Source organism: Phoenix dactylifera, chromosome 13 (genome assembly GCF_009389715.1).
Source record: "Phoenix dactylifera cultivar Barhee BC4 chromosome 13, palm_55x_up_171113_PBpolish2nd_filt_p, whole genome shotgun sequence".
Classification (NCBI taxonomy): Eukaryota; Viridiplantae; Streptophyta; class Magnoliopsida; order Arecales; family Arecaceae; genus Phoenix; species Phoenix dactylifera.
The window spans coordinates 7,447,819-7,470,432 of record NC_052404.1 but is presented as its reverse complement, the minus strand read 5'-3'; the positions used below and the strand labels follow the sequence as shown (position 1 = coordinate 7,470,432).

Here is a 22,614-nt window from a genome sequence, read left to right as displayed (position 1 = left end):
AGCGTCCTCAGACATATGTTTCAGCGTTTCTAAGCCTCTAAATTTATACTTTGCAGCGGACCTACATTACACTCTAGGTACCTACATAGTTTGGTACAGAAATGTTTAGCACAAGCACTGGTCATACATGGGATAGAGGATATGAGCATTGCCGTAACAAAAGCACTTTGCATTTATTGCTATTTTTTTCTCTCTCTTGAATAAAGGAGGAGATAGATAAAGCTAAAATAAGTGCATTTATTAGAAGACAATAATGTGTCAAAAAAAAAAACACTCGAGATTTACTTTACCTCAAAGTAATATATGCTTTAGTTCATGATTTAACATCACATATCTAAATATGTGAAAATGTATGATGTTATGAACAATATAGATCATTAAATCTAATCATTTATCAGGATTTTGCCTTTAACATTTCTATCATACTTGATGTGGAGGTTACTACATCTACGCTCTGTAGGTCCAACAAATGGCCCAATCTAATTCCTAAAACTAATATCTCTAAGGGTTGGTCTTTTTAGAGAGACTGAAGTATCTCATCATTCCCTTAGTTTAACAATATTATCCCTTGGCTTCATAACGTTGAAATTTTTATTATTACGATCCCTTACATCTATCATGAGAGTAATTAATATGCTAGCTTTCTGCTGGTTAAAACTTCATTAACATGGTGATAATTCCACTGTTTAATAATTCTACCTCCCAAGCAGAATCTCCGAAAAAAGGCAAACAATGCTTAGAAAAGCTATCACCTTATACTCGGCAAGCCCTTGTCGAAGTCTATTGCTCACTCTTGTTTAGCTTCTCCACTCTCAAATATATCTTATAACGTGTAGCAACCTCCTCTTCCTTATATGCTTTTGTTCGTCCAAGACACAATCTTAGATATTTTGCATATCTTCATTGGCTTAAAGTTGATGGTGCATTCCTCCTCCATGTTCCCAGAAAAATTGTCATGTCTGTGACATCCACTGCTTCTTGGCCTTTTTTCTTAGCTCTAGGAGCCCGCTATATTGCCAATTTACTGCATGAAATTGTAGTATGAGCGAGACAAAGCTTCCATATGGGTGCAAAGTAAATGCGGCAAACTGCTTCACCCAATCCATTGGTTATCAAGCAGGATCCACCATCAGCCAGAGCGTGATCCAAAGCTCTGGGATTTGTTTTCGGACCGTAAAGGTCGCACCCAGAGTAATAGCAGGAATCTTGGGAAGCCAACATAAATAAAACATCACAAGAAGGGCCATGAGGCATGAACAACCAAGTCTTCTTTCTACACACCAGGATTAGACATCCAGCGAACATTATAACTCGAGGAGAAAAATATCAAGTACATGTATCCACTTCACGCCTCTCACATTTCACATTCTAACGGGCTCAGAGTTCACAACGTCCAACTCCAACATGACCCCAATATTTTACTACTTCCAAGGCGCCGGCCGACCAGCTGGAGTTTAATTGGTTGGCATCCAAGAGAATATCGCATCAACCAAAACCTATCAAAGAAAAAAAAACAATTGATTGTATATAGTATCCCCATAAATCACATTGATATAGATAATTAAAAATCAAATCTACTACCCTCAACAGAGTAGGAAGAAAAAGAACATAAAATGGTATCCAACAGTTTCAACTATATCTAACATATCTACGACGAGACAATGCCATGTCCCATGCCAAATGAGAGTAGAAATACACATACTATCCAATGCAAACCTTATCTTCCTACCGCAAAAAGCATCTGAAATGCACACTTCAGTTCATAAGAATGTTGCACAACTTGTTAGGTAACTTCGAAAATAGAGGAAATGTACATACCATGAAACCAACATCCTGCCTGCATTAGTGTGGAATCCCCATACATGCACCCTGAAAATTTGGTTAATTGTTTAAAGTACAATCCAGCGGAAGGAAACCGAGAATATCCATCAAAGTTCATTCTCTAGCAAATCTGAACATAAATTAGTTCACATGTACTGGCCTCTAAGGAATTTGCTTCCCCAAAATTACCTCCAAAGGCCACAGCCAGTCAGCAATGGTCCCTCAACTTCTCAGAGATAGGCTGGGTCTAGCTAACAGGGGGAAGCAATTAGAAAGATAAATAGTCCTACTAAGGAAAGAGCTAAAATGGCATAGATCAACTCACCAACAGATCAAATACAAGTTAACATCGCCCATATGCCTTCCCAAAACTTTCATGCCTCTGATGCTGCATCTCACCATAAGAATCATGAGGCCTTGAAGCTGAATAGTTCTCACCATGGTATCGATATCTGCTTCTCGAATCCCCAAGTAAACCAGATCGAACATACTGCATGTTCCTTGAGGCCTGATCGCAATCTGCGTAAGTCTGCTGGTTATAAGCCGTCAGTTGTCCTTGTAGCCACTTCTGTCTATCAAATTGAAGAAATTCTTCCCACTGCTTTGCATGCATACTCCTCGTTCTTGCCAGCTTCTTCATATAATTTTCTCTCAGTTCCCTTATGCACTGCATTACCAAAAAATAAATAAATGAAGAGGACTACAAGATCTGGTACATCAAAAGCCAAAGCCAAATAATAGCAGTAGTTGTCATTATGAGGAACAGTCAGAAACAAGGATTTTCAAGCAACTCGTGATCAGAAGTCTTTATCTTTAGGTTCTCTAAATTTATTAGTGAGTTACTAAGGTAAATGTGGTGGGTCATAAAGATGTTGAGGGGGAGAAAAACAATTGATATTGTGTCAATTGAGGTAAATAATGTCAATGAAACAGCCTTAAGTTACAAGCTTGTGTAACTGGCACTTTCATAGTAGAAAACTATTCATATTACGTGTCACCTTCCTGTCCTAATTCAGCATGTCACGATGCTACCTTGTCGACTAACTGCTGGAGCTTTCCAGCACACCACCCCCCTAAACACGCACAAAAAAAGGATAAATCATTGACAACTTCAATGGAACATGACTTTATTCCAAACTTTATACTTATAAAATATAGTTTCCTTGTTAAAATCTTCGGACATCTCTGAAATATAATTTAGCAAAATATGTGAAACTCAAAGGTCTTCTGGACTTTGGACTGATTATGAGCCTCTTTTCTCATCATATTACCAATTAGGAGTTGTTACACACCTGATGGCATCAGCAACTCTACAACAGTGATCAGAGGTGAATGTTTCTCGAGAAATGAAATTTAGAATCTTTGAACAAACCCTTAATCAAAACACTTAACTTCGATAAGCAAAATTATTTAAAGAAAGTATTAAAAAAATCACAACATGCTATTGATGTTATTCTCAGTTTAGATTATTATTTAAGTACATAAATTTCCTCATCTATCAAAATGCAATTTCTCAGTTTAGATTATTGCTGTGTCGTCTCCTATCATGCTTGCGTTCACAGCTCACTCTAGAAGGCATCAGAATGTGCAAACTCGCTCATTCAACTGAAAGCACATGTATTTGTGCGCAATCCTCCAAACAAAATACATTCACTCATGCATGCACATACATTCACGTACTAATACATGTATTTTCAGCACTGAAGAGTTTGTACATGCCTCAGGGGGCGAGCAACACCATATGCATGCATATCCCATAAACAAAAGGGAGAAATAAAACATTCACTTCATACATTAAAATGATAAATAAATGGGATACGAGTCGAGTGTTTGATGCATCGAGGAAGCTGTCGAAATATCTCTGGGATGTTAAGCATTATATAGCATGTGAGAAAGCTCTTAGTTATGCATCTTATTTATAACCTTAGCACATCTTGCTCGTGCTTGTGATATGTGTGTGTGTCCATAAATGACTGCATGAATCAAGATTTCATACATAAACATCTGCATGTGTTTGATAGCATTTGCATCTGTAAGTAAACCGTGCATGTCATCGTTGAGCAAAGACATCCATGTCCAATGCACATCATCGCACATGATTCAATGCATGTACGTGGTACGCATATTTACGTGTATGAACGAATGCATGCATGTAAATATCTGTATGTTATATAGTAAAGCACATATTTATGTATACGGAATTAGTGATAGCCAAAGTAGGCATACTCAGAGCTAAATACCACTGCACAATTTTTCTTTTGAACTTTCTGACCTAAGAAGAATCAACCCAGAAGGATCTATTAAGTTGCTCATTCCTGAGAAACTGTTTAGAGTCATACCTCACGATGTTTGTAGTTTTCTTCATCCTCTTCTTGGTCACGGACCGTTGCCAATTCCATCACCCCTCTCTTAAACTCCATTTCTAGTTCTTCCAATGTTGCTGGGTAATTAGGGAAGTCAAACTTGCGTTCAGAATGAGAATCTATTCCACACCTCTCAGTATCCCAGTTATTACTCTTGTGCAGCCCAGCACTATAACTGTGCCCATCATATGGTCTATATGCATCACCACCGAAAGCAGGGCGCAGTGGAGATTTTGAACGGGCTGGACGGCCTTTTCCTCCTCCATTAGCATAAGCTTTGCGAAATGAAGAATATGTAAGCGATATCGCACGTTAATTCCAGATGTCTAAGATAGATTGATGCTTTAACTAGAGTCTATCTTATATTCAAGGAGGAATGATGCCAGATTGTATACAGAAATTGCGAGCTCATCCAACCCATAAAAGTCTGTATATGCTTTCAAGAAACAATTTCTTAATCAAGATAATCTGTCTGACCCAGAACCATGCAGAAAATGACTTCATATTCGAACACATAAAGCTTGAACTTACCTTTTGCTGCCCAAAAAAAAGGGATAGTTCAATATGTAATTTATTAAAGCTTTATCGGATAAAAGAGAAACTAGGAAAAGCAACAACACCTGTGTTCAGGTCTCAAAACTTGTATAAATGTCAATATGTGTAAGGGCCTACCTTCTGAAAAACCCCTTGAAAATTTCTGTGGATTTTCACATACACGATCATGAACATATCTGTCCTTGTTGAAACCCCTGCTCTGAAATCGTGACATATTTCTCGGACTAGAATGAGACCTTTGAGATTCAGAACGTCTTAGATCAGAACCCCTGGGGACTTCATCAGGGGATCTGGATCGCATCCTGTCTGAACTAGCAGGGCTTCTCCTTTGACCCTTAGCCTCCTGAATGACTTTGTGCACAGCATCTACACCTTTAGCCAGTATAAGCCTATCTTTCCCACTAACAATCAAAAACTTTTCATCCATTTTTATCTTACAACCAATATCTCTTTCAATTTGAGTTATCACCTTTTCAGAGAAAAGGGTTCTTACATTCTTGTCTCTTGCAGGCACCCTTTCAAAAAAATCTGCAGATTTACGGTTTGCTCCAAGAGTAGACGGACATCCCTATAACAAACAGAAAGAAATAGGTGAAATTAAAAGCAAAGACAATATATAATATAAAGATCACAAACAGAATAGACTGAAGATGGGAATAAGCTGTTACTCAATGTTATTATTGTACATAGATTCCTCTCGATTTTTATGAAGCTATACTCCCATAACACTAACCAAGAATCAATATCCCCTCTTTTTGGTATAGAGTACATGAATGCTTTGCCATTTCATAGCTAAAAATCAGGCACAAGCTTTTTCAAGTCTTTCATCATTACATTGTCCATGTTGACTTGCTCCTCCAGCTTCAATATCTGATCCTTCCAAACATTTGCCAGCCCTCTCCTTATTACAGAAATACCCTATTCCTTGCCTACAAAACCATACAATCTTCCTCCCAAAACTCATTTTAATCTAGATTTCACTCCAAAGTATGTACTTGTTCCTAACTTCATACTTCCTAGTTTTACACACATTCGCCAAAGCATTATCATCTCTGTTATAGTCACCATGTGTGTTTGCGCCCTGTTAAGCTGATGATTCACATAATTGTTCAGCATACCACACTATTTGTTTCCTGCTATATTGCTTCAGAAATTTCAATTTACACAAACAACTAATGAGTAGATACACAAAATACATTAAATTTAAAAGGAAATCCTCATGAATGAAATACTAAATGTACAAATGGAAAATCATTTGAATATTGTTAATTGATGAGATCAATAACTTATATCACTGTCAATGACTAAATGCAGAGAAGATATACAGGCAAACAAGTACTTAGACCTCAAGCAGCAATGACTCATGGATAACAGCTTTCACATAACTAGTAATCCTCATCATAACTAACACAATATCTTTAAAAATACACACACACACACACACACACACACACATATATATATATGATATATACATGCAGGCACATGTGAATTTGTACATATATGCATAGATACATTCAAACTTCATGCTAGGTAGTACTAACACACTTTCTTTTCATTTCCTTTCTTTTTTGAGAAAAAGGAGGGACTACCTCCCACCCAAGTGGAGACAAGACTTGAACCTAGGTTATGGGTACTATTCCCCAATAAGTTTACCAGCCAAACAGGTTGGCACCCATGATTGGGCACTACATGTTAAATGTGTAGAATAAGAAGTAACATTCACTCCATTAAACACAGCATACATCAATATTTTAATCCAATCATTCAAACATTCTTTCATTTATTAAGCAAGTCAAGCAACCGCTTGAGCATTTAAACAGGCAGTTAAGCAGATAAACAGGCTAGAAAAACACTGAGCACTTTAATGGGAACTTAAATGGTTCGCTACTATTCAGCTGTCAAAGTGGTTGCCGAAGCAGTGGAGCAAACATTTTCAACACTCTTGCCAATCACAATAACATGATCAAGATGACTAAGTTTTCATTGATATTTAGGATTATATGGTTGGCTTCAATGGTTGCCAAGCTTGCCAACCACAGAAACCAAAACAATAACATATGTTCTGCAATGAAGGTGCAACAAGAATACTCTGATCTTTTACTTGATTAGGTTGCATGTAGCACAGAACAATCATTTTGATTTGTATGTATAGACTAACTAATAAAAGATATAATAAAGCAATGCACTTTGATATCCAATACAATTTTATGGTAACCTTAGATTTCTTGCAGAGGTTTTCAACAACAGCAATATCAACATACCTGAGTAAAATGACCTGATTCTCCACAAATCTTACAGATCATTTCTTCTTCTTTTCTTTTCTTCCAGTTCCTCTCAGTTGCTTTTGCTTTAGCCTCCCATACCTTAGCCTCTCTGCTGGTAAAATCAGTAGGAACAGCATTAGGATCTTGAGACTCATCTTCCTCATCAGATTGACTACCAGAAGAAGGCCTCTTGTTTGTATTTGCCTTTGCTGACATATTATTGGCAGTTGATCGAGGTGGCCCAGTATACTCCTTTCCATAAACTTCATTAAAAAGTTCATCATCTATCTCAGGACTCGGGCTCCTTGCCATCTAGAGAAAACAGCAACCCAACTCACACTACATGCAATTTGACCAAAACTGTGGAATCATTCATAATAATCTGCAATTATATTCACAAAAGAGATACAACGAAATCGGCCTGCTTTCTGGTTCCCTGAAGCTTTAGAATCCCATTCAAATATCTTCATTCAATAAAAAAAGATAAAGGCTATGGGCCACAAAGGTCCCAAAAAAATAAATGATAATCTAAAAATAAGACAGACACTCTTTGATCATCATATAAAGACATAAAAAAGGTTGGAATTGTCAAGACAGTAACAGTAATCAAATTTAGTGCTTTCCTGCATCTGCAACAAATCTTTAAGGGGTTTTTTAAAAAAAAATCAATAACCTCTACGATAATGTGTCTGGAAGGACTAATCCTTAGAGACCTTTTTTAAGGAAGACATAGAGTTAAAGACTCCACCTCAGTCCACACTCCTGAGATGACCATTAGGGCATTAGAAATCGACAGTGTCATATAAGCATAGAACAATGCAAGAGAAATCATAGCTGCAGAGAGGTTTTTATATAACAGTATTAATCAAGAAAATGAGGATTTACAATAAGTCGAGATTCTAGACAGCCAGATAATGCAGTGATGACTTCACAAGCAGGCTCCACGATATAAAAACAACGAAGGCAATGCTGGGCCTCAATACTACGAAAATAAAATGTGTATGGATGACAAGAAATCGAGTATATGAAACAAAAATTCATCAAAAATTACATCCTTCAATCATTCGTCCCATGGAGCATCCAAAATCTGGGTTTCTCTAAGAATTCATCAAAAATCCCAACAAAAATTTCTAAAAATATGGAATACAACAAAGCCCGTGAACTTGAAATCTATGGTCATAGAGGAAACAAGAAAATGGGAATTGAAAAAAAGAAAAGGGCTTGAAAAAGAAAAGGAAATGAAAAGGAATCTCAAATCCACAAACCCTGGGTGGTTTGAGATGATTCAAAGAAGACTTGAGAGATTGGGAAGAAGAGGGAGATGGGTAGGACGGACCTATTGGGAATCTAATTCCGCAGTGTCTGGCTCGGCAGCGCCGTCGTCTTTCTCTATCTCTATATCTCGCTCGCTCGCTCTCGGAGATAAAATTTACCTAGACGGAGCCCTAGGTTGGGGTTCTGGTCCTCCGCCTGCGTGTGATAAAAAGCGTAAATCTTTAATCTCGCCGACCGGAAGATTGGAAACGGCTCACCAATCCAGATCGTCTACGATTCTTTCAACGGTGGATGGTCTGTTGGCGACCATCGTATGCTACCACTGTACTACAGAGTGTATATGGGCCGAATCTGCGGCCCAGATGGTCACACCTGGCCCAATGGTAGCTTTTAGTCTACTGATCCCTTTTTACGGGGATCTGAAAAAGGTACAAACCGATACATCGGAGCTTATATAAAGAGCAAGTTACCGTGGAAAATTTTATTTTTTAACCCTTTAAAACCCCATACATCTCTGTTGATTTATTTCAACCGAGACGGAAGCCAAGAAAACTTAGAAAGATCTTATTCTATTCAGGAAGCATTTTTCTAGTGAGAGAAACTCTGGGGAAGTTAACGGCTAGTCACGCCGTACCTCAGAGGTGCTTAACGGCTACTTACGCCGGCGTTTTCCTCCGGCGGTCATCACCGGTCCAGTCCGACAACCCGGAGGGGGAGGGGGTGGCCATCGTCCTCGTTATCCGTCCTCGCAGGCGGCTCCCGCGGGCCCTCGACTTCGGCCTCCTCGCAGGCAGACCCCGGCGTTCGCCTCGAGTTTTCTTTTCCAGCTAACTCCTCTTCTCTCTTGCAGGCGGACCTCGTAGCACGCCCCTCATGGATCGGAAGGGGAAGGGGAAGGCGCCGGCGGGGACGGAAGCGAGCGGTTCGGCGAGAGGCTCAGGTAAGGCCCAAACTTCTGGTGGTGTATCCGATGGCGGTCGGGGGGAGCACCCTGGTGCCTGGTCGAGGCCGGGGCCGTGGGTGACTCAGTGGCCCACGGCCGCGGAGATTGAGCGGCTGAGCCGCCGCTTCCCGGAGATCGTGACGCTCCGGGAGGAACCTATTGCGGCGGCTCGCTTGAACTGGGAAGGCAGGGCTGTCATGGTACGCAGCCTGGGACGCCGAGTTCCGGCCGAGTGGGTAGCCAAGGATGTGGCTACCCGGGCCAAGCTCCAGGATGTGGTGGCCGTCCCTCTTGCGGACGGCTACCTGGCTCTACGGTTCCGATCATCGGCGGACCGTGAGTGTGCCCTAAATTTGGGACCCTGGGTAGTGGGGGGGCAACTCCTTGCCATGACACCCTGGGTCCCTGATTTCGAGCCAGGGGAGGAGGCGGTGTTGCCGGTGGAGGTGTGGCTTCGTCTTCCCCGCCTGCCACCGGAATACTGGACACCGTCGACCATCCTAGACATAGCAAGCAGGGCTGGCCGTCCGATCGCCGTGGATGCTGTCACCGAGCAGCGGCGGGCGATGGCTTTCGCCCGGGTGAAGGTTGCAGTCGATGCATCCACGCCCCTAAAACCTGGAATCCGGATCCAGAGGAAGACGAAGGTGCGGTGGCAGCCCTTCGTCTTCGAGAATATACCTCTCCTCGGCCCCCAGTGCGGGCGGATGGGCCACCTGGAGGCGGCCTGCCGATTCCCGACGGCTTCTGGGGGGGTGGAGGATCCGCCACCTGTGGCGGTGGACCCTGGTGGCGGGTCGGCTTCGACGCCCCCCGGTGTAGGGGAAGAGAACCCAGGGCTAGTGTTCGGCCCCTGGATGGTGGCGACGCGGCGGAGGCCTCCGCCGCGGGAGCCACGACCACCACGGCCGAAGGGGACTCAACCCGTGCCTGGATCTGCCCCGCCTCGGTCGTCTTCTCCGGTAAGCAGATCGGAGATGTCTGTGTCTGACCCGCGACCTGAGCTGCCCGCCGCCCGACCGCCATCGCCAGTTGCCCTACCGGTGTCCCCTGTGGACACCGAAGGCTGGCAAAAGCCGACGAAAGTCGCCAGGCGACGATCGCCGGTGGGTGGGGGGGAGGGCTCGCACCGGGATATCCCGACGATTCCACTCTGGGTCGACTCGGTCGATGACCTCGACGAGGTCGACCGAGTGGCCGACTCGGCCCTGGTCGTCGTTGGGCCTAGTGAGCCGAGTCGGCCCTGCGCAAAGCGGGCCAGGGCCCCGGCGGGCCCTGGTTTGCCAAGAGGCCCAGGCAAGCTGGCCCAGTCGACTAGGCTGGGCCGCCGAGCCTGGGCTTTCAGAGCCCGGCGCGGGGCCCACGGCGCGTCCCGCGCCGATGGCGCGCCCCGTGCCGATGGCGCGCCCCGCGCCGATGGTGGCTTTCCACACGTCGATGGCACGCCTCGAGCTGTTGGCGGATCGCGCGCGGGTAGGGGCCCTTTGGCTTCGCGGCGGGCGGGGAGAGCGCGGGCCCAGCTGGGCGCACGGGCTGTGCCTGCCTCCAGCGCTCTCTCGCGGGCTCTCCGTGGGCTTCGCGGGGTCTGCCGGCCTGGTACACGGCCCCTGCTACAGGGACGGGGCCCGCGGGCTCTATCAGGGGGGACCCTACTGGATCATCAGTGGGTGGCCCACGAGCCCAGTCAGCTGTGTGTTTGAGGATTGAGGCTTCGCAGGACCCTCAGGACTCGCAGATCCAGGATGATCTGACCTTGGATCTCGGGGAGCCAGCTGGCCCTTTTCAGTATCGGTCTCCGGGTAGGGGACCTGTCTCAGCGCAGGGGACCCACCTGCTTGCGGGTCAGACCTCTTCTGGGCGGGACCCCTGGGACTCACTTGAGGGCCCTGGGAGAGGGCCTGATGGTGTCTACCGTTTTGGCACCCTGTCCCAAGCTCTGGGCGAGCAGCACGTGGCTAGCCCAGGGATGCCACTGGAGTTAGGTCTGGTAGAGCCTCTGACGCCACGAGATGAGGCGACAGGGGTGCCGTTCGGAGAGGCGCCACTTGAGGGTCTCCCGGATGCAGATGCCAGTGGTGACTGCCCTACGGGTTTACCTACGGCAGTGGGGGTCCACCCAGCTGTCGTGCGACTCATCAGGGCGGCAGTCATGTGCGAGGTATCTGGTGAGGCTGAGCAGCTGGGGGATTTAGGCCGTCAGCTTGAGATAGCTCCCGAGGCCCAGGGGGAGGAGGTACCTGAGGCCGATCGAGCAGTTGTTGATCCATGAGGATTCTAGCCTGGAATTGTAGGGGGGCGGCCAAGCCGGCCTTCATGTCCTCCTTTAAACGGCTAGTACAGCTCCACTGCCCGGAGATTTGTTATCTCTGCGAGACACGTTTGTCTGGTGATGGGCTTGGTCGACTGAGGCGACGCCTGGGGAGGGACTGGGAGACCTACGCAGTCGAGTCCCAGGGGCTGTCTGGTGGCCTCTTGATCCTGTGGAGACGGGGGGTGGCGAGGATTGATGTCTTCCACAACTGTTCTCAACAGGTAGTGATGGTTGTATCGGAACCTGAGGCGGACCCTTGGGTGTTGTGCGGTGTGTATGCGAGCACGGATTACAGGGTCAGGAGAACCCTCTGGCAAGAGATTACCAACCTGCTTGCCCAGGGTATCCCAATGGTGGCGGTTGGTGATTTTAATTGTATCCAAAGTGCGGATGAAAAAAGGGGTGGTGCGCCTTTCACTGATAGGATTGACAGGAGGGAGTTTCGCGACTTTGTGCAGCTAAATGGCTTGGTGGACTTAGGTTTTTCGGGACCGCGGTTCACCTGGTGCAACAATCAACCTGGCGGTGCTAGGGTCTGGGAGCGGCTAGATAGGGCCTTTGCTTCCCCAGACTGGATCCTTCGCTTCCCTACCTGCCGAGTTAGCCACTTACCCCGGATTGCATCAGATCACTGCCCCTTGCTGATTTCGACCTCATCGGTATCGGGTCACCATAGTCCTTTTCGCTTCGAGAAGATTTGGCTTTCGTACCCCCAGTCCTGGGACATAGTTCGTGATGCGTGGCATGTTCCGGTGCGGGGGGACGCGATGCGGCGAGTCTCACGCAAACTCGAGTTGACCAAACGGCGGCTTCGCCGTTGGAATCGCGAGGTAGTGGGCGATATCTTCCGGAGATTGGAGGGGGTGGAGGAGGAGATTACGGCACTACAGAGGAGTGAAGACCTACGGGGAGCTCTCCCGGAGAACGACATGACTCATCTCCGGGGGCTTCTTGCGACGCACCACTTACTACTACGGCAGCATGAGACTTTCTGGCGACAGAAGTCTCGAGTCCAATGGGTTAATGAGGGTGACCGCAACACCAGGTTTTTTCATCGGACGATTGTTATTCGGCGTCAGCGGAGTATGATCCACTCACTGCGTGATGGGTCTGGCCGCCGAGTGGAGGGTGAGCCTGCCGTTGGACAGGTTCTACTTGACTTTTTCCACGCCAGATGGACTGAGGATGAAGGCCCCGGTGCTGATGACCACTTTCCACGGGTTGATGTAGGTATTGCACATGATGAGAATACGACCCTGGTTCGGCCGGTGTCGGCGGAGGAGGTGCAGGAGGCAGTCTGGGCGCTGGCAGCGGACAAAGCTCCAGGCCCAGATGGTTTTCCTCCTTTCTTCTTCCGTAGATATTGGGGTATCATTCGGGAAGCTGTGATCGAGGCTGTTCAGTGTTTCTTCACTCAGGCAGCCATGCCCGAGGATTGGAAAGCCACCTTCATCACGCTCATTCCGAAGCGCCAAGAGGCAGTAGAGCCGGGTCACTTTAGGCCCATCAGTTTGTGCACAACCTTGTACAAGGTTGTGGCGAGGATTATGGTGGGCAGGATAAAGCCCCTACTGCCGGGCATCATTAGCCAAGAGCAGGGGGCTTTCATTGCGGGAAGGAACATTTCCCACAATGTTTTGCTGGCTCAGGAGATAATGTGGGATCTCCAGCGAGCATCGAAGTGGGGCAGTTTGATGGCAGTCAAGCTGGATATGGAGAGGGCTTATGACAGGATCAGATGGAGCTTTCTCCGGAGGGCATTGGAGGCTTATGGCTTCCATAGGCGATGGATTGGATGGGTCTTAGGGTGTGTCCAGGGGCCAAAATTCTCAATCTTGGTCAACGGCACACCTTCGGTGTTTTTTGAGTCTACTATGGGGCTGCGGCAGGGATGTCCCTTATCCCCTTACTTATTTATCATTTGCTCTGATATATTGTCCCGTGCCCTCCAGAGGGCGTGTGCAAGCCGGGAGCTGGAGTCCTACGTTCCAGCACCGGGGGCGGGACCTATCTCTCACCTACTTTTTGCTGACGATTGTCTTCTCTTGTCCAGGGCGCGGGTTTCCGAGGCACGTGCACTTCGCAGAGTGCTGGCAGATTACTGTGCGGCATCCGGTCAGAGAATAAATTTCACGAAGTCAGCCATCCAGTTCAGCCCTAGCACAGAGAGCAGAGTCAGACAGGAGATCAGGAGTATCTTGCAGATGCCCGAGCAGGAGGGGACTTTGGTTTACCTGGGAGTTCCCATCACAGGCCGGAGGCTACGAGTGGCGGAGTGCTCGGGGTTGGTGCAGCGGGTCGAGAGTAGGCTGGAGGGATGGAGGGCATCATCTCTATCCATGATGGGGAGGCTGACACTTGTCAGATCAGTGCTCGGGTCCATGCCGGTATATCTCATGGCCAACACTGTGGTCCCTAAGACGACTCTGTCGAAGATTGAACGTCTTCTTCGGAGCTTCCTCTGGGGGTCCCATGGTGGGGGTCATGGGGTACATTTGGTGGCCTGGGAGCGGGTATGCCGGCCCACCAGTGAGGGTGGTTTAGGAGTTCAGTCCCTTCTGGAGCGGCGGGAGACACTCATTGCACGGCATGCAGCTCGTTTTCTGTTGGAGCCACATGGGCTTTGGAGTCGGGTGATGGCAGCTAGATATGGCCGGGGGAGCCCTGAGGTGGCACGGCGTGGTCGCCGCATCTCTTTCATGTGGCGTGAGATTGGGAGGTACCTGCCGACCGTGTTAGCTCATACCAGGTGGCTGATGGGCGACGGCCGGACCATTGTGGTGACTGATGACCCGTGGGTAGACACCATTCCCTTGAGATATTGGCCGACGACGGTGGATTTCGAGGCAGCAGTGGGGCTCCGGGTGTGCGACCTCTTAGTACCAGGGAGGGCAGAGTGGGACGCGGACAGACTCCATCAGTTGTTTGGAGCGCACCTAGCAGAGAGGATCCTTTCTCTCCCAGTACCAGGATGCGAGGGCCCAGATGTCAGGGTTTGGAGCACTTCATGCAGGGCCAGTGTTGGGCTGGGTGATCTGGCCCGGGTGATTCAGTGCGAGCATGAGAGTGGATGGGATGGTGCCTGGATTTGGAGGTCTAGGCTCCCTCCGAGAGCAGCACTTTTTCTATGGAAGGTGATGTGGGACCGCCTTCCGACGAGAGCTGTGCTGAGCCGACGTGGTTTGAGGATCCCTGCGGAGTGTGGGGCCTGCGGTGCGGATGAGTCAGTTGACCATGCACTATTTGCATGCTTTTGGGCGAGGCAGACATGGCAGTGGTCGGGGATCCCAGAGGAGGTCTGGCGGGAGAGGAGATTGTTTCTACAGATGATTCGTCAGTGGCTGGCTAGCCCCCGGACATGTCAGGAGGCTACCCGAGCGATTTGCACCGCCCACGAGATCTGGCTGGCACGGAACGCTCGCACCTTTGGCGAGCATAGGATGTCGCCGAGGTTTGTTGCGGAGTCCGCTCGAGTATTGGCGATGGAGTCCAGACCTACCAGCCATTCAGATACGACCTTGATAGCTCGGGACACCTGGGGTTCTTTCTCTGCTCCGGCAGTTCTTCGGACGGTGTTCTTCACCTGGGAGCCCCCACCCCCGAGTTTCCTCAAGGTCAATTTTGATGGTTCAGTACTAGACAGTGGTACACGAGGCGGTGCCGGCTTTGTCATACGTGACCCTCACTCTAGGGTAGTGGCAGCGGGCGGTTGCCGGCTATTTGACATATCAGTGCCAGCGGCGGAGTTGCGAGCTGCCTGGGCCGGCCTTTGCCATGCGCGGCGGGTATTGCGGGCTAGCTCGATCATCTTGGAGGGCGACTCATCCACTGTCATTGGGTGGATTCGGCGGGAGAGCACTGACCATCCTTTGATCCGGGATATTAGGTTGATGGTGAGAGATGTTGTGGCCTTTGAGGCTAAGCATGTATACAGGGAGGCCAACGGGGCGGCTGACTGGGTAGCTACATATGTAGCACACCATTCGGGTTACGCCCTGTGGTCAGGAGAGCGGGAGCTGCCATCGGCGCTACGCGAGATTTTGTATTTTGATGTTTTTGGGTGTATTCGGACACGCTTTGTTTGAAGAACCCGTTTTAAGCAAAAAAAAAAAAAAAAAAAAAAAAAAAAAATCTCTGTGATATATATATTTGGTTTTCTTGAAAGGAAAAGAATAATAAAAAAAAAAGACAAAAGAATCCCACTGTATTAGTGAATGCTCAAGTAGGAACAAAAAAAAATCCCTATATATTTTTTTTTATAATCTCTAAATTTATTTGTCAATCAATTTTTATTTTCTCCGAGTACTAATTGGCTACCTATCAATTTCTTCGAATTAAATAGTATGATATCCCGAATAAAGCTGGTCACGGGCGGGCCTGGAGTTTAAATTCGATTCATTTGTATTCGAGCTTCAAACCGGACTTATACAAAATTTAATATTTTTTGTGTCCGAGCTCAGTCCACGATGAGATTTAATTGGGAACCGAGTCTAGAAATACCATCTCCAGTGTCCGGCTTTTCTTTTTGAAAAAGCCTTCCCACTTCTCTCTCTCTATTAAACGCCTTCCACCTTCCCGGCTTCGGAAAAACGCACTTCCAACCTTCCCCAGCTAACGGCGTCAAGAAGCAAGATGTCGGTGATGATCGAGCAGCAGGACGCCATCCACTACACCGTCACGTTCAACGGCACCGACGACATCGAGACGACGGTGACGTCCTTTGGGAACGACGCGGCGGAGTGGGTCGCCGAGATCTACCGCATCCACCAGCGCCGCCTCTCCCGTCTCATCGTCGGCTTCGACGTCGAGTGGCGCCCCAGCTTCTCCCAGGTCCAGAACCCCGTCGCCGTCCTCCAGATCTGCGTCGGCCGCCGCTGCCTCGTCTTCCTCGTCCTCCACGCCGACCACATCCCCGACGACCTCCTCGACTTCCTCGCCGACAACCGCTTCACCTTCGTCGGCGTCGGCATCGGCAACGACGCCGACCGCCTCTACAACGATCACAGCATCTTCGTCCCCAACACCACCGACCTCCGGGGCCTCGCCGCCGAGAACATGGGCCGGCCGGGGATGAACCAGAAGGGGCTCGCCGGGCTCGCCAAGGACGTGCTCGGGGTGGAGGTGAGGAAGCCCAGACGGGTGACGATGAGCCACTGGGATAACATGCCCCTCACCCACGAACAAATAATGTACGCTGCGGTGGATGCCTTCCTTTCCTTCGAGATCGGGAGGCGGCTCTTCGCCGGGGATTTCTGAGATGAATCCGGGTTACGTTTTTTCTCTGCCTCTTTCAGTAGTAATGCAATGCAAGCGGTATTAAAATGGTATCATGGTATATATCCATATTTGATGGGATTTTGTTCTAAACAACGTGGTTAGGGAGTCATTGGTCTCCTTATATTGAAACTGGTGTCGAAACTTTGCTTCTTTGCCTGTAGATAGTAATTGTTCCCAACATACTAGTGGTAATGTCTTTGATTTGAATGCATTAATCTCTTTGTAGATGCCTGTGATGTGGAAATGGTTCTTCCTTTTTGATTCTATTCATGCCCAGTGATAGACATAAATTTAGCCTTCAAAGATTTAAAGGAGCATTAGTTATGCTTTTGCTTTACTCTGTTGTGACCTAAAGGGGCTCTAATTATGCTTTTGCTTTACTCTGTTGTGACCTAAAGGGGCTCTAATTATTGTCCGTTGCTGCTTCTGTTTACATGGGGATATTAAGATTGTTTGCAATGGGTTTTATGACTCAGAGAAGGGGCTATAATTATATAAAGCATTCTATAGACATAAGCTGGTTTCAAGCCTAAGCATTGCTTCCAGAGATTTGGAAAACTCTGATATCTTATCCCAAATTATAGCTGATCAACATGACAAGTTTTATACAATAATCGTGCTATTTTAATCAAATTGCAGTGGACTGTAATAAGAGGGGATGGGAGTGTATGTAACATTTTGGAATTACCTTGGATGCTCATATGGTGATTTACTCTGGGTAGAGGGAAGATGTCTCTTTTTCTTATCTGCCTTTTATTTTCTTTTGTGCATGCATATAGTTTCCAACACGAATTAGTTGGAAAAAAGTTGGTGGTTATGGTTACGACAGATGAGATGTCTTACAACCTAATCTTAAAGTGAGGAGTTTTGTTGATTTAATCCTTTTTTTCCTTCAAATGAAACGGGTAGGAAGTTGCTGCTCTTTTGGTGTTCATCAGGACATGATGCACTGCTGTTGGTCTTAATTAAAAGACTTATTTTTTTGTAGGTTTATTTGAAAGTACTCCGTGTGTACGCATGTGCACTGCCTGCCCATGATTTTTATTGTGCAAATAGTTATTTGATTCATGGGGTAACCAATGTAACAGGTCTTTATTTAATCTCCCTATGCTACAAAATTAGCATTATTTTGTTGTTGCTTTCAAGGTTGAAAGCCATCTTGATAATATCATGAGCATTGCATTTGTTTTGAATATTTATGGATTTTCAATCTTTAGGCTTGTCAGGTTTTCACTATTCAAGTCTGATCAGAATGAAAAAGCAGGAAGTTGCAAATTGCAGTCATGAGCAGGGAATGCAAAATATTGGCAAAAAATGTTAAGCTTTGCAACCTCTCTCTTTTTAGATTTTTTTTTTTTTTTTGTAGTAGTAGTGGTGGTGGCGGTATGCAGTTCAGAGAGTTGTAGGCTAAAGCAGTTGAATGATCAGGGACAGCACATGTGGAATATCACAAAGGGGTGAGATCCCAGTGGATGTTTGCATGGTTCTGATAGGTATTTATGATAATGTGATCTTTGAAGTATAGTGTGACATGCTTTCATTTTTCCTAGAAGTTTTTTGAGATCTCTTGACATTGAGGCCAACTTTGATCAGCATTATTGCTCTACTGGGTTTCAATATCCACAAATAATGTGTTATTTATGTGTTATTCATTTTGCTGCTAACTAATATTCTTTCTTGATTTGATGATACGTGCATTTCATTCTGATGTTCTCGCCATATCTACTAAACAAGTGATACCAAGGATTGTCTTATCTCTTTCCCCTCTCAAGTTGTTTGCGAGCACTTGGACATTCCCATGGCCTTCGCATTCCCCCATGCTTGGCACCTCTTGTGAATAATGTCTACTATGTACAAGTCTCCCCTTGAATCTAAAGATGAGAAGGGATGCTAGGTTGAAGAAAGAGAGAGGCCAATCCATTCTCCTCTTAAATTGATAATTTAGAGAGGGAATGAATGATTAAGATTTTGTAGAAGAGAGAAAAAGAGGATGGGAAGGCATGGTTATGATTTGAATTAGAGCCAAAAAAGATTTCAAAGCTAAATAGGTCATTAAAGAGAGGTATAAGGGCCAAACACAATACACTAAGTATAGTCCAATGCGTATCGTTAAAATGATATCAAGTGAGGGAGAGCTCGATATGGATAGAATCTTGCTCTTGTCTTCATGTAAGCTTAAGGGTTTGGTCCGAGGCAGCAACAAGAGAATGGTGTTTGGGAAGACATGTGGCATAAGGGGAGAGGGTGAGAGCTGGGTTATTTATAAAGAATCATGACAGAATCGAGGTGGAGGCTAGTGAGGGTGCCGCTTGTAACACTAACAGACTAATAGTTCCGAGAAAGAAGGATTGCGGAGGCTAAACGAGGGTTTACTTAGTGCACACACATATGAAATAGAATATTTTAGGTATATTTGGGTGTGACCAGGTACGATCGGACATGATTCGGTGAGATCGTGTATGATGTGGTTGAATAGCTAGAAGTTTGTCTGATCGGTTAGGATAGGACCTCGTTGGGTATGATTCGGTATGATCAGTTGTATAGAGTTAAGTTGGATAGGGTAAATCAATTGTGAGATTGAGTTGGAATTTGTAGGATTATGTCAGATTGGGTAGGGTATGCTGTATGTCGGTTTGGATGTGATCGTAACCAAGGAAGTTTTTCACCCTTCTGCAGCTGGGAGGTATTTACAACTAGGGGTGGCAAAATATGACCCGACCCGCCAACCCGACCCGTATTCGACCCGCCATAAACAGGTTTGGGTTTGGCCTAAACAGGTTCGGGTCGTAAACAGGTTGACCCATTTAACCTGTTTATTAATTGGGTCGGATACGGGTTTTAGATGTTTAACCCGTTTAACCCGTTTAATATGTTTAACTGTTGGGCTGATAGAATATAAGGGCCACAGCCCATAAGGCTCAGCCGCCCAAGGCCGGCCCAACCTCCCGCCGCATGGGCCACAGGCCCACAGCCCGCACCGCACTCGGGCTTCAACTTTTCACTGCGACTCGCGAGCTGCGAGATTTTCCTTAGGGTTACTGTGTTAAGGTTCATCCAAAGCGCCGCGCCGCCGCCCGAGCTCTCTGCTCTCTACTCTTCCCTCAGTGTCCCTCTCCCCTCTCCTCTCCTCTCCTCTCCTCTCCTCCACCTCCACGCCGCCGCCCGACTACTTCCGCCTCCCCATCGACGGCGACCGCAGCTACATCACGCCCCCCGATCGGTTCACGAGGGTCGAGATCATCGTGGCTACATCACCCCGTCGACGCCCCCACGGCTACCACCCTCCCATCTTGCTCTCTCTCTTACCAGAGGCAACCCCACGGCAAGCGGCAAAGAAGCGAAGAAAATTAAGGAGGAAGCCGCCAAAATGAAGTTGGAGGCGGTGGCGGAGACGGAGCCCAAGGCGGCGGCGGCGGAGGACAAGAGCGTGCTCTATCTTTTCCTCAAAGCGGCGAGTACTGGGGAGTCCAGCAGCAGGTATGCCAGTGGAGGAAAATGGTTTGATTTTTATGGTTTGATTCATGGCGAAAGCTAGGGCTTCCAGATTTTTTTCCCCCACCCGAATCGAAGCCGTCGATGATTTCCGGAGAGAAAAAAATTTGGGGATGGCGCCTAGAATCCTAGATCAGAGATTTTGAGGGCTCTCGTTTCCATTTTCTTTTATTTTTTCCAATAAGAAAATTGTAATCTATTAATTTCTCTCTTCCCCTTGTTCGGTTGTTCCTCTCTGTGTTTTTTTTTTAATTTCTGGTTAAATTTATTTTTTAAAAAAAATTGCTTGACCGTGTTAATATTGGTGGATTTATGGTAAATTATATTGGCTTACACACTGCTAACTGCTAAGTATCTAATTTAAGTCTAACAGTTAAACGGGTCGGGTTGGGTTAAACGGGTCGGGTTGGGTTAAATGGGTTACCTGTTTATTAAACGGGTTAAACGGGTCGAGTCGGGTTACCCGTTTAATAAACAGGTCAGGTTCAGGTTGTAATTTTCTGACCTGTTTAATAAACAGGTTGGGTTCAGGTTTATGATTTTTTGACCCGATTTACATCTGACCCGACCCGTTTATGTCCAACCCGACCCGATTGCCACCCCTATTTACAACACCTATAATTAAACATACGGGTATACCTCATGTTACTATCATCAATTACTTATTTATGAATATGTATCAGTGATGGCACAATAATGCAAACATATGAATGGTCTTTACTGGCTGCACCATGCTTCTAAAATAGAAATATTCGATTACAAAGGGGCCTGTTTTGATGGCATATCTCATCCATTGGACAAGATTGGAAAAGGTCTGAACCGAGTCAGCTAACCAGGGGGTAGTTCTATATACACCCCCCCTATTGCTCAGGACACCCCCCAAAAACCAAAAAAAAAATACCCAAACTAACCTTTAGTGTAATTACCATATTGCCCTTGAAATTTTCTCATACACCCCCCTTCCTCCTCCTCCGTTTTGTTTTGAAAAGAAAAAAAAAAAACACCCCTCAAACCCCCCTTAAACCCCTCCTCCCCCGTTCCCCCTTCTCCCTCTCGTCGCCGGCATTCTCCCGATCTCCGACCACCTCGCCGGCTTCTCCCGGAACCACCTCGCCGGCTTCTCCCGAATTTTTTTTTTTCACGGTTCGTGCTCCGTTCGGCACTGGATCGCCGAACAAAAGGCTTCTGTTCGGCTGAACAGTGCCGAACAGAAGCCTTCTGTTCGGCAACCCTCAACCGAACAGATCTGTTCGGCTGCACAGTGCCGAACAGAAGGCTTCTGTCCGGCACTGTTCAGCCGAACAGAAGCCTTTTGTTCGGCGATCCAGTGCCGAACGGAGCACGAACCGTGAAAAAAAAAAATTTCGGGAGAAGCCGGCGAGGTGGTTCCGGGAGAAGCCGGCGAGGTGGTCGGAGATCGGGAGAATGCCGGCGACGAGAGGGAGAAGGGGGAACGGGGGGGTTTTGGGCGTTGGCGAGGTGTTTTGGAGGGGAAGAGTGGGGTGGGGGGGGGGGTTTGGGGGGTGTAGAGAGCAATTTAGGTGAGGGGGTGGGGAGGGTGGGGGGTAATTTAGGAATTTTCAATTTTTTAGGGGTGTCCTTAGCAAATGGGGGGGTGTCGAGAGTATTTAATTTTTTTTTAATTTTTGGGGGGTGTCCTGAGCAATAGGGGGGGTGTATATAGAACCACCAGGGAATAGAGACAGCGGTATTAACGGCTAGTTTGCTTTGAAATTCATGCACGATTGGTGATGGCAGAGAAGAACAAGGGGAGCAAGGCGGTGGGCGGCGCTGCCGCCGGTGGGAGCTGGGGACAGCCGGCTCAAGGGAAGGAGATGGGTGGTCGAGCAAAGCTAGGCGGTTGGGCGACGCACCCGATCTCAGAGGCAGAGGTGGAGAACCTCCGGCGGCTCTTCATGGTAGTCCTCGAGCTGTCGGACGAGCTGATCGAGACGTCTCGAAAGGAGTGGGAGGACCGGGCGGGGGTCGTCCGGAGCCTTAGCCGCTGGGTGCCAATGGAGTGGGTGGCCAAGGACGTCAATCCCTGGGGAAAGACGAAGTATGAGGTGGAAGCGGTGCCGCTCGACGATGACCACCTCGCTCCCCGGTTCAAAATCACCACTGATCGGGAACTCGCCCTTACCGGCAGCCCATGGGTGGTGGCGGGCTAGTTGCTAGCCATGGAGTCGTGGGCTTCCGATTTTGTGCCCGATCTGGATGCTGTGAAGACGACTGTAGTCTAGATCCGACTATCTTGGCTCTTGATGGAGTACTGGTTGAGCGAGACGATCCTGCAGATCGTGGCGGTGG

At 47.2% G+C, this 22,614-nt stretch overlaps 3 protein-coding genes across 32 annotated transcripts; 2 read left to right on the top strand and 1 right to left on the bottom strand.

Moving 5' to 3' along the window:
- Window positions 1–1,224: 1,224 nt before the first annotated feature.
- LOC103712717 lies at window positions 1,225–8,486 on the bottom strand. 30 transcript variants are annotated; one of them, XR_003386724.2, is made up of 8 exons: window positions 7,004–8,336; window positions 4,857–5,307; window positions 4,716–4,721; window positions 4,161–4,459; window positions 2,147–2,488; window positions 2,011–2,072; window positions 1,819–1,869; window positions 1,232–1,496 (listed from the first exon to the last, which is right to left on the bottom strand). XR_003386724.2 is itself a non-coding variant. In XM_026806788.2 (7 exons), the coding sequence occupies exons 2-7, from the start codon at window positions 7,288–7,290 to the stop codon at window positions 2,165–2,167; spliced, it is 1,272 nt and encodes a 423-aa protein (XP_026662589.1). In that variant the 5' UTR covers window positions 7,291–7,318; window positions 8,343–8,486; the 3' UTR covers window positions 1,247–2,164. The 30 variants fall into 30 exon arrangements, 13 of the variants coding, with proteins under 13 accessions (XP_026662589.1, XP_038988826.1, XP_026662581.1 ...); XR_003386723.2 differs by having other exon boundaries at window positions 2,011–2,068; XR_003386725.2 differs by adding an exon at window positions 1,717–1,741 and having other exon boundaries at window positions 1,247–1,496; window positions 2,011–2,488.
- A 3,003-nt stretch (window positions 8,487–11,489) lies between these two features.
- On the top strand, window positions 11,490–15,620 carry LOC120112944. The gene is made up of 2 exons (XM_039133160.1): window positions 11,490–14,986; window positions 15,179–15,620. The coding sequence occupies exons 1-2, from the start codon at window positions 11,490–11,492 to the stop codon at window positions 15,618–15,620; spliced, it is 3,939 nt and encodes a 1,312-aa protein (XP_038989088.1).
- Window positions 15,621–16,053: 433 nt separating this feature from the next.
- LOC103696885 (Werner Syndrome-like exonuclease) lies at window positions 16,054–17,039 on the top strand. The gene has a single exon (XM_008778608.3). The coding sequence runs from the start codon at window positions 16,168–16,170 to the stop codon at window positions 16,789–16,791; it is 624 nt and encodes a 207-aa protein (XP_008776830.1). The 5' UTR covers window positions 16,054–16,167; the 3' UTR covers window positions 16,792–17,039.
- Window positions 17,040–22,614: the final 5,575 nt, after the last annotated feature.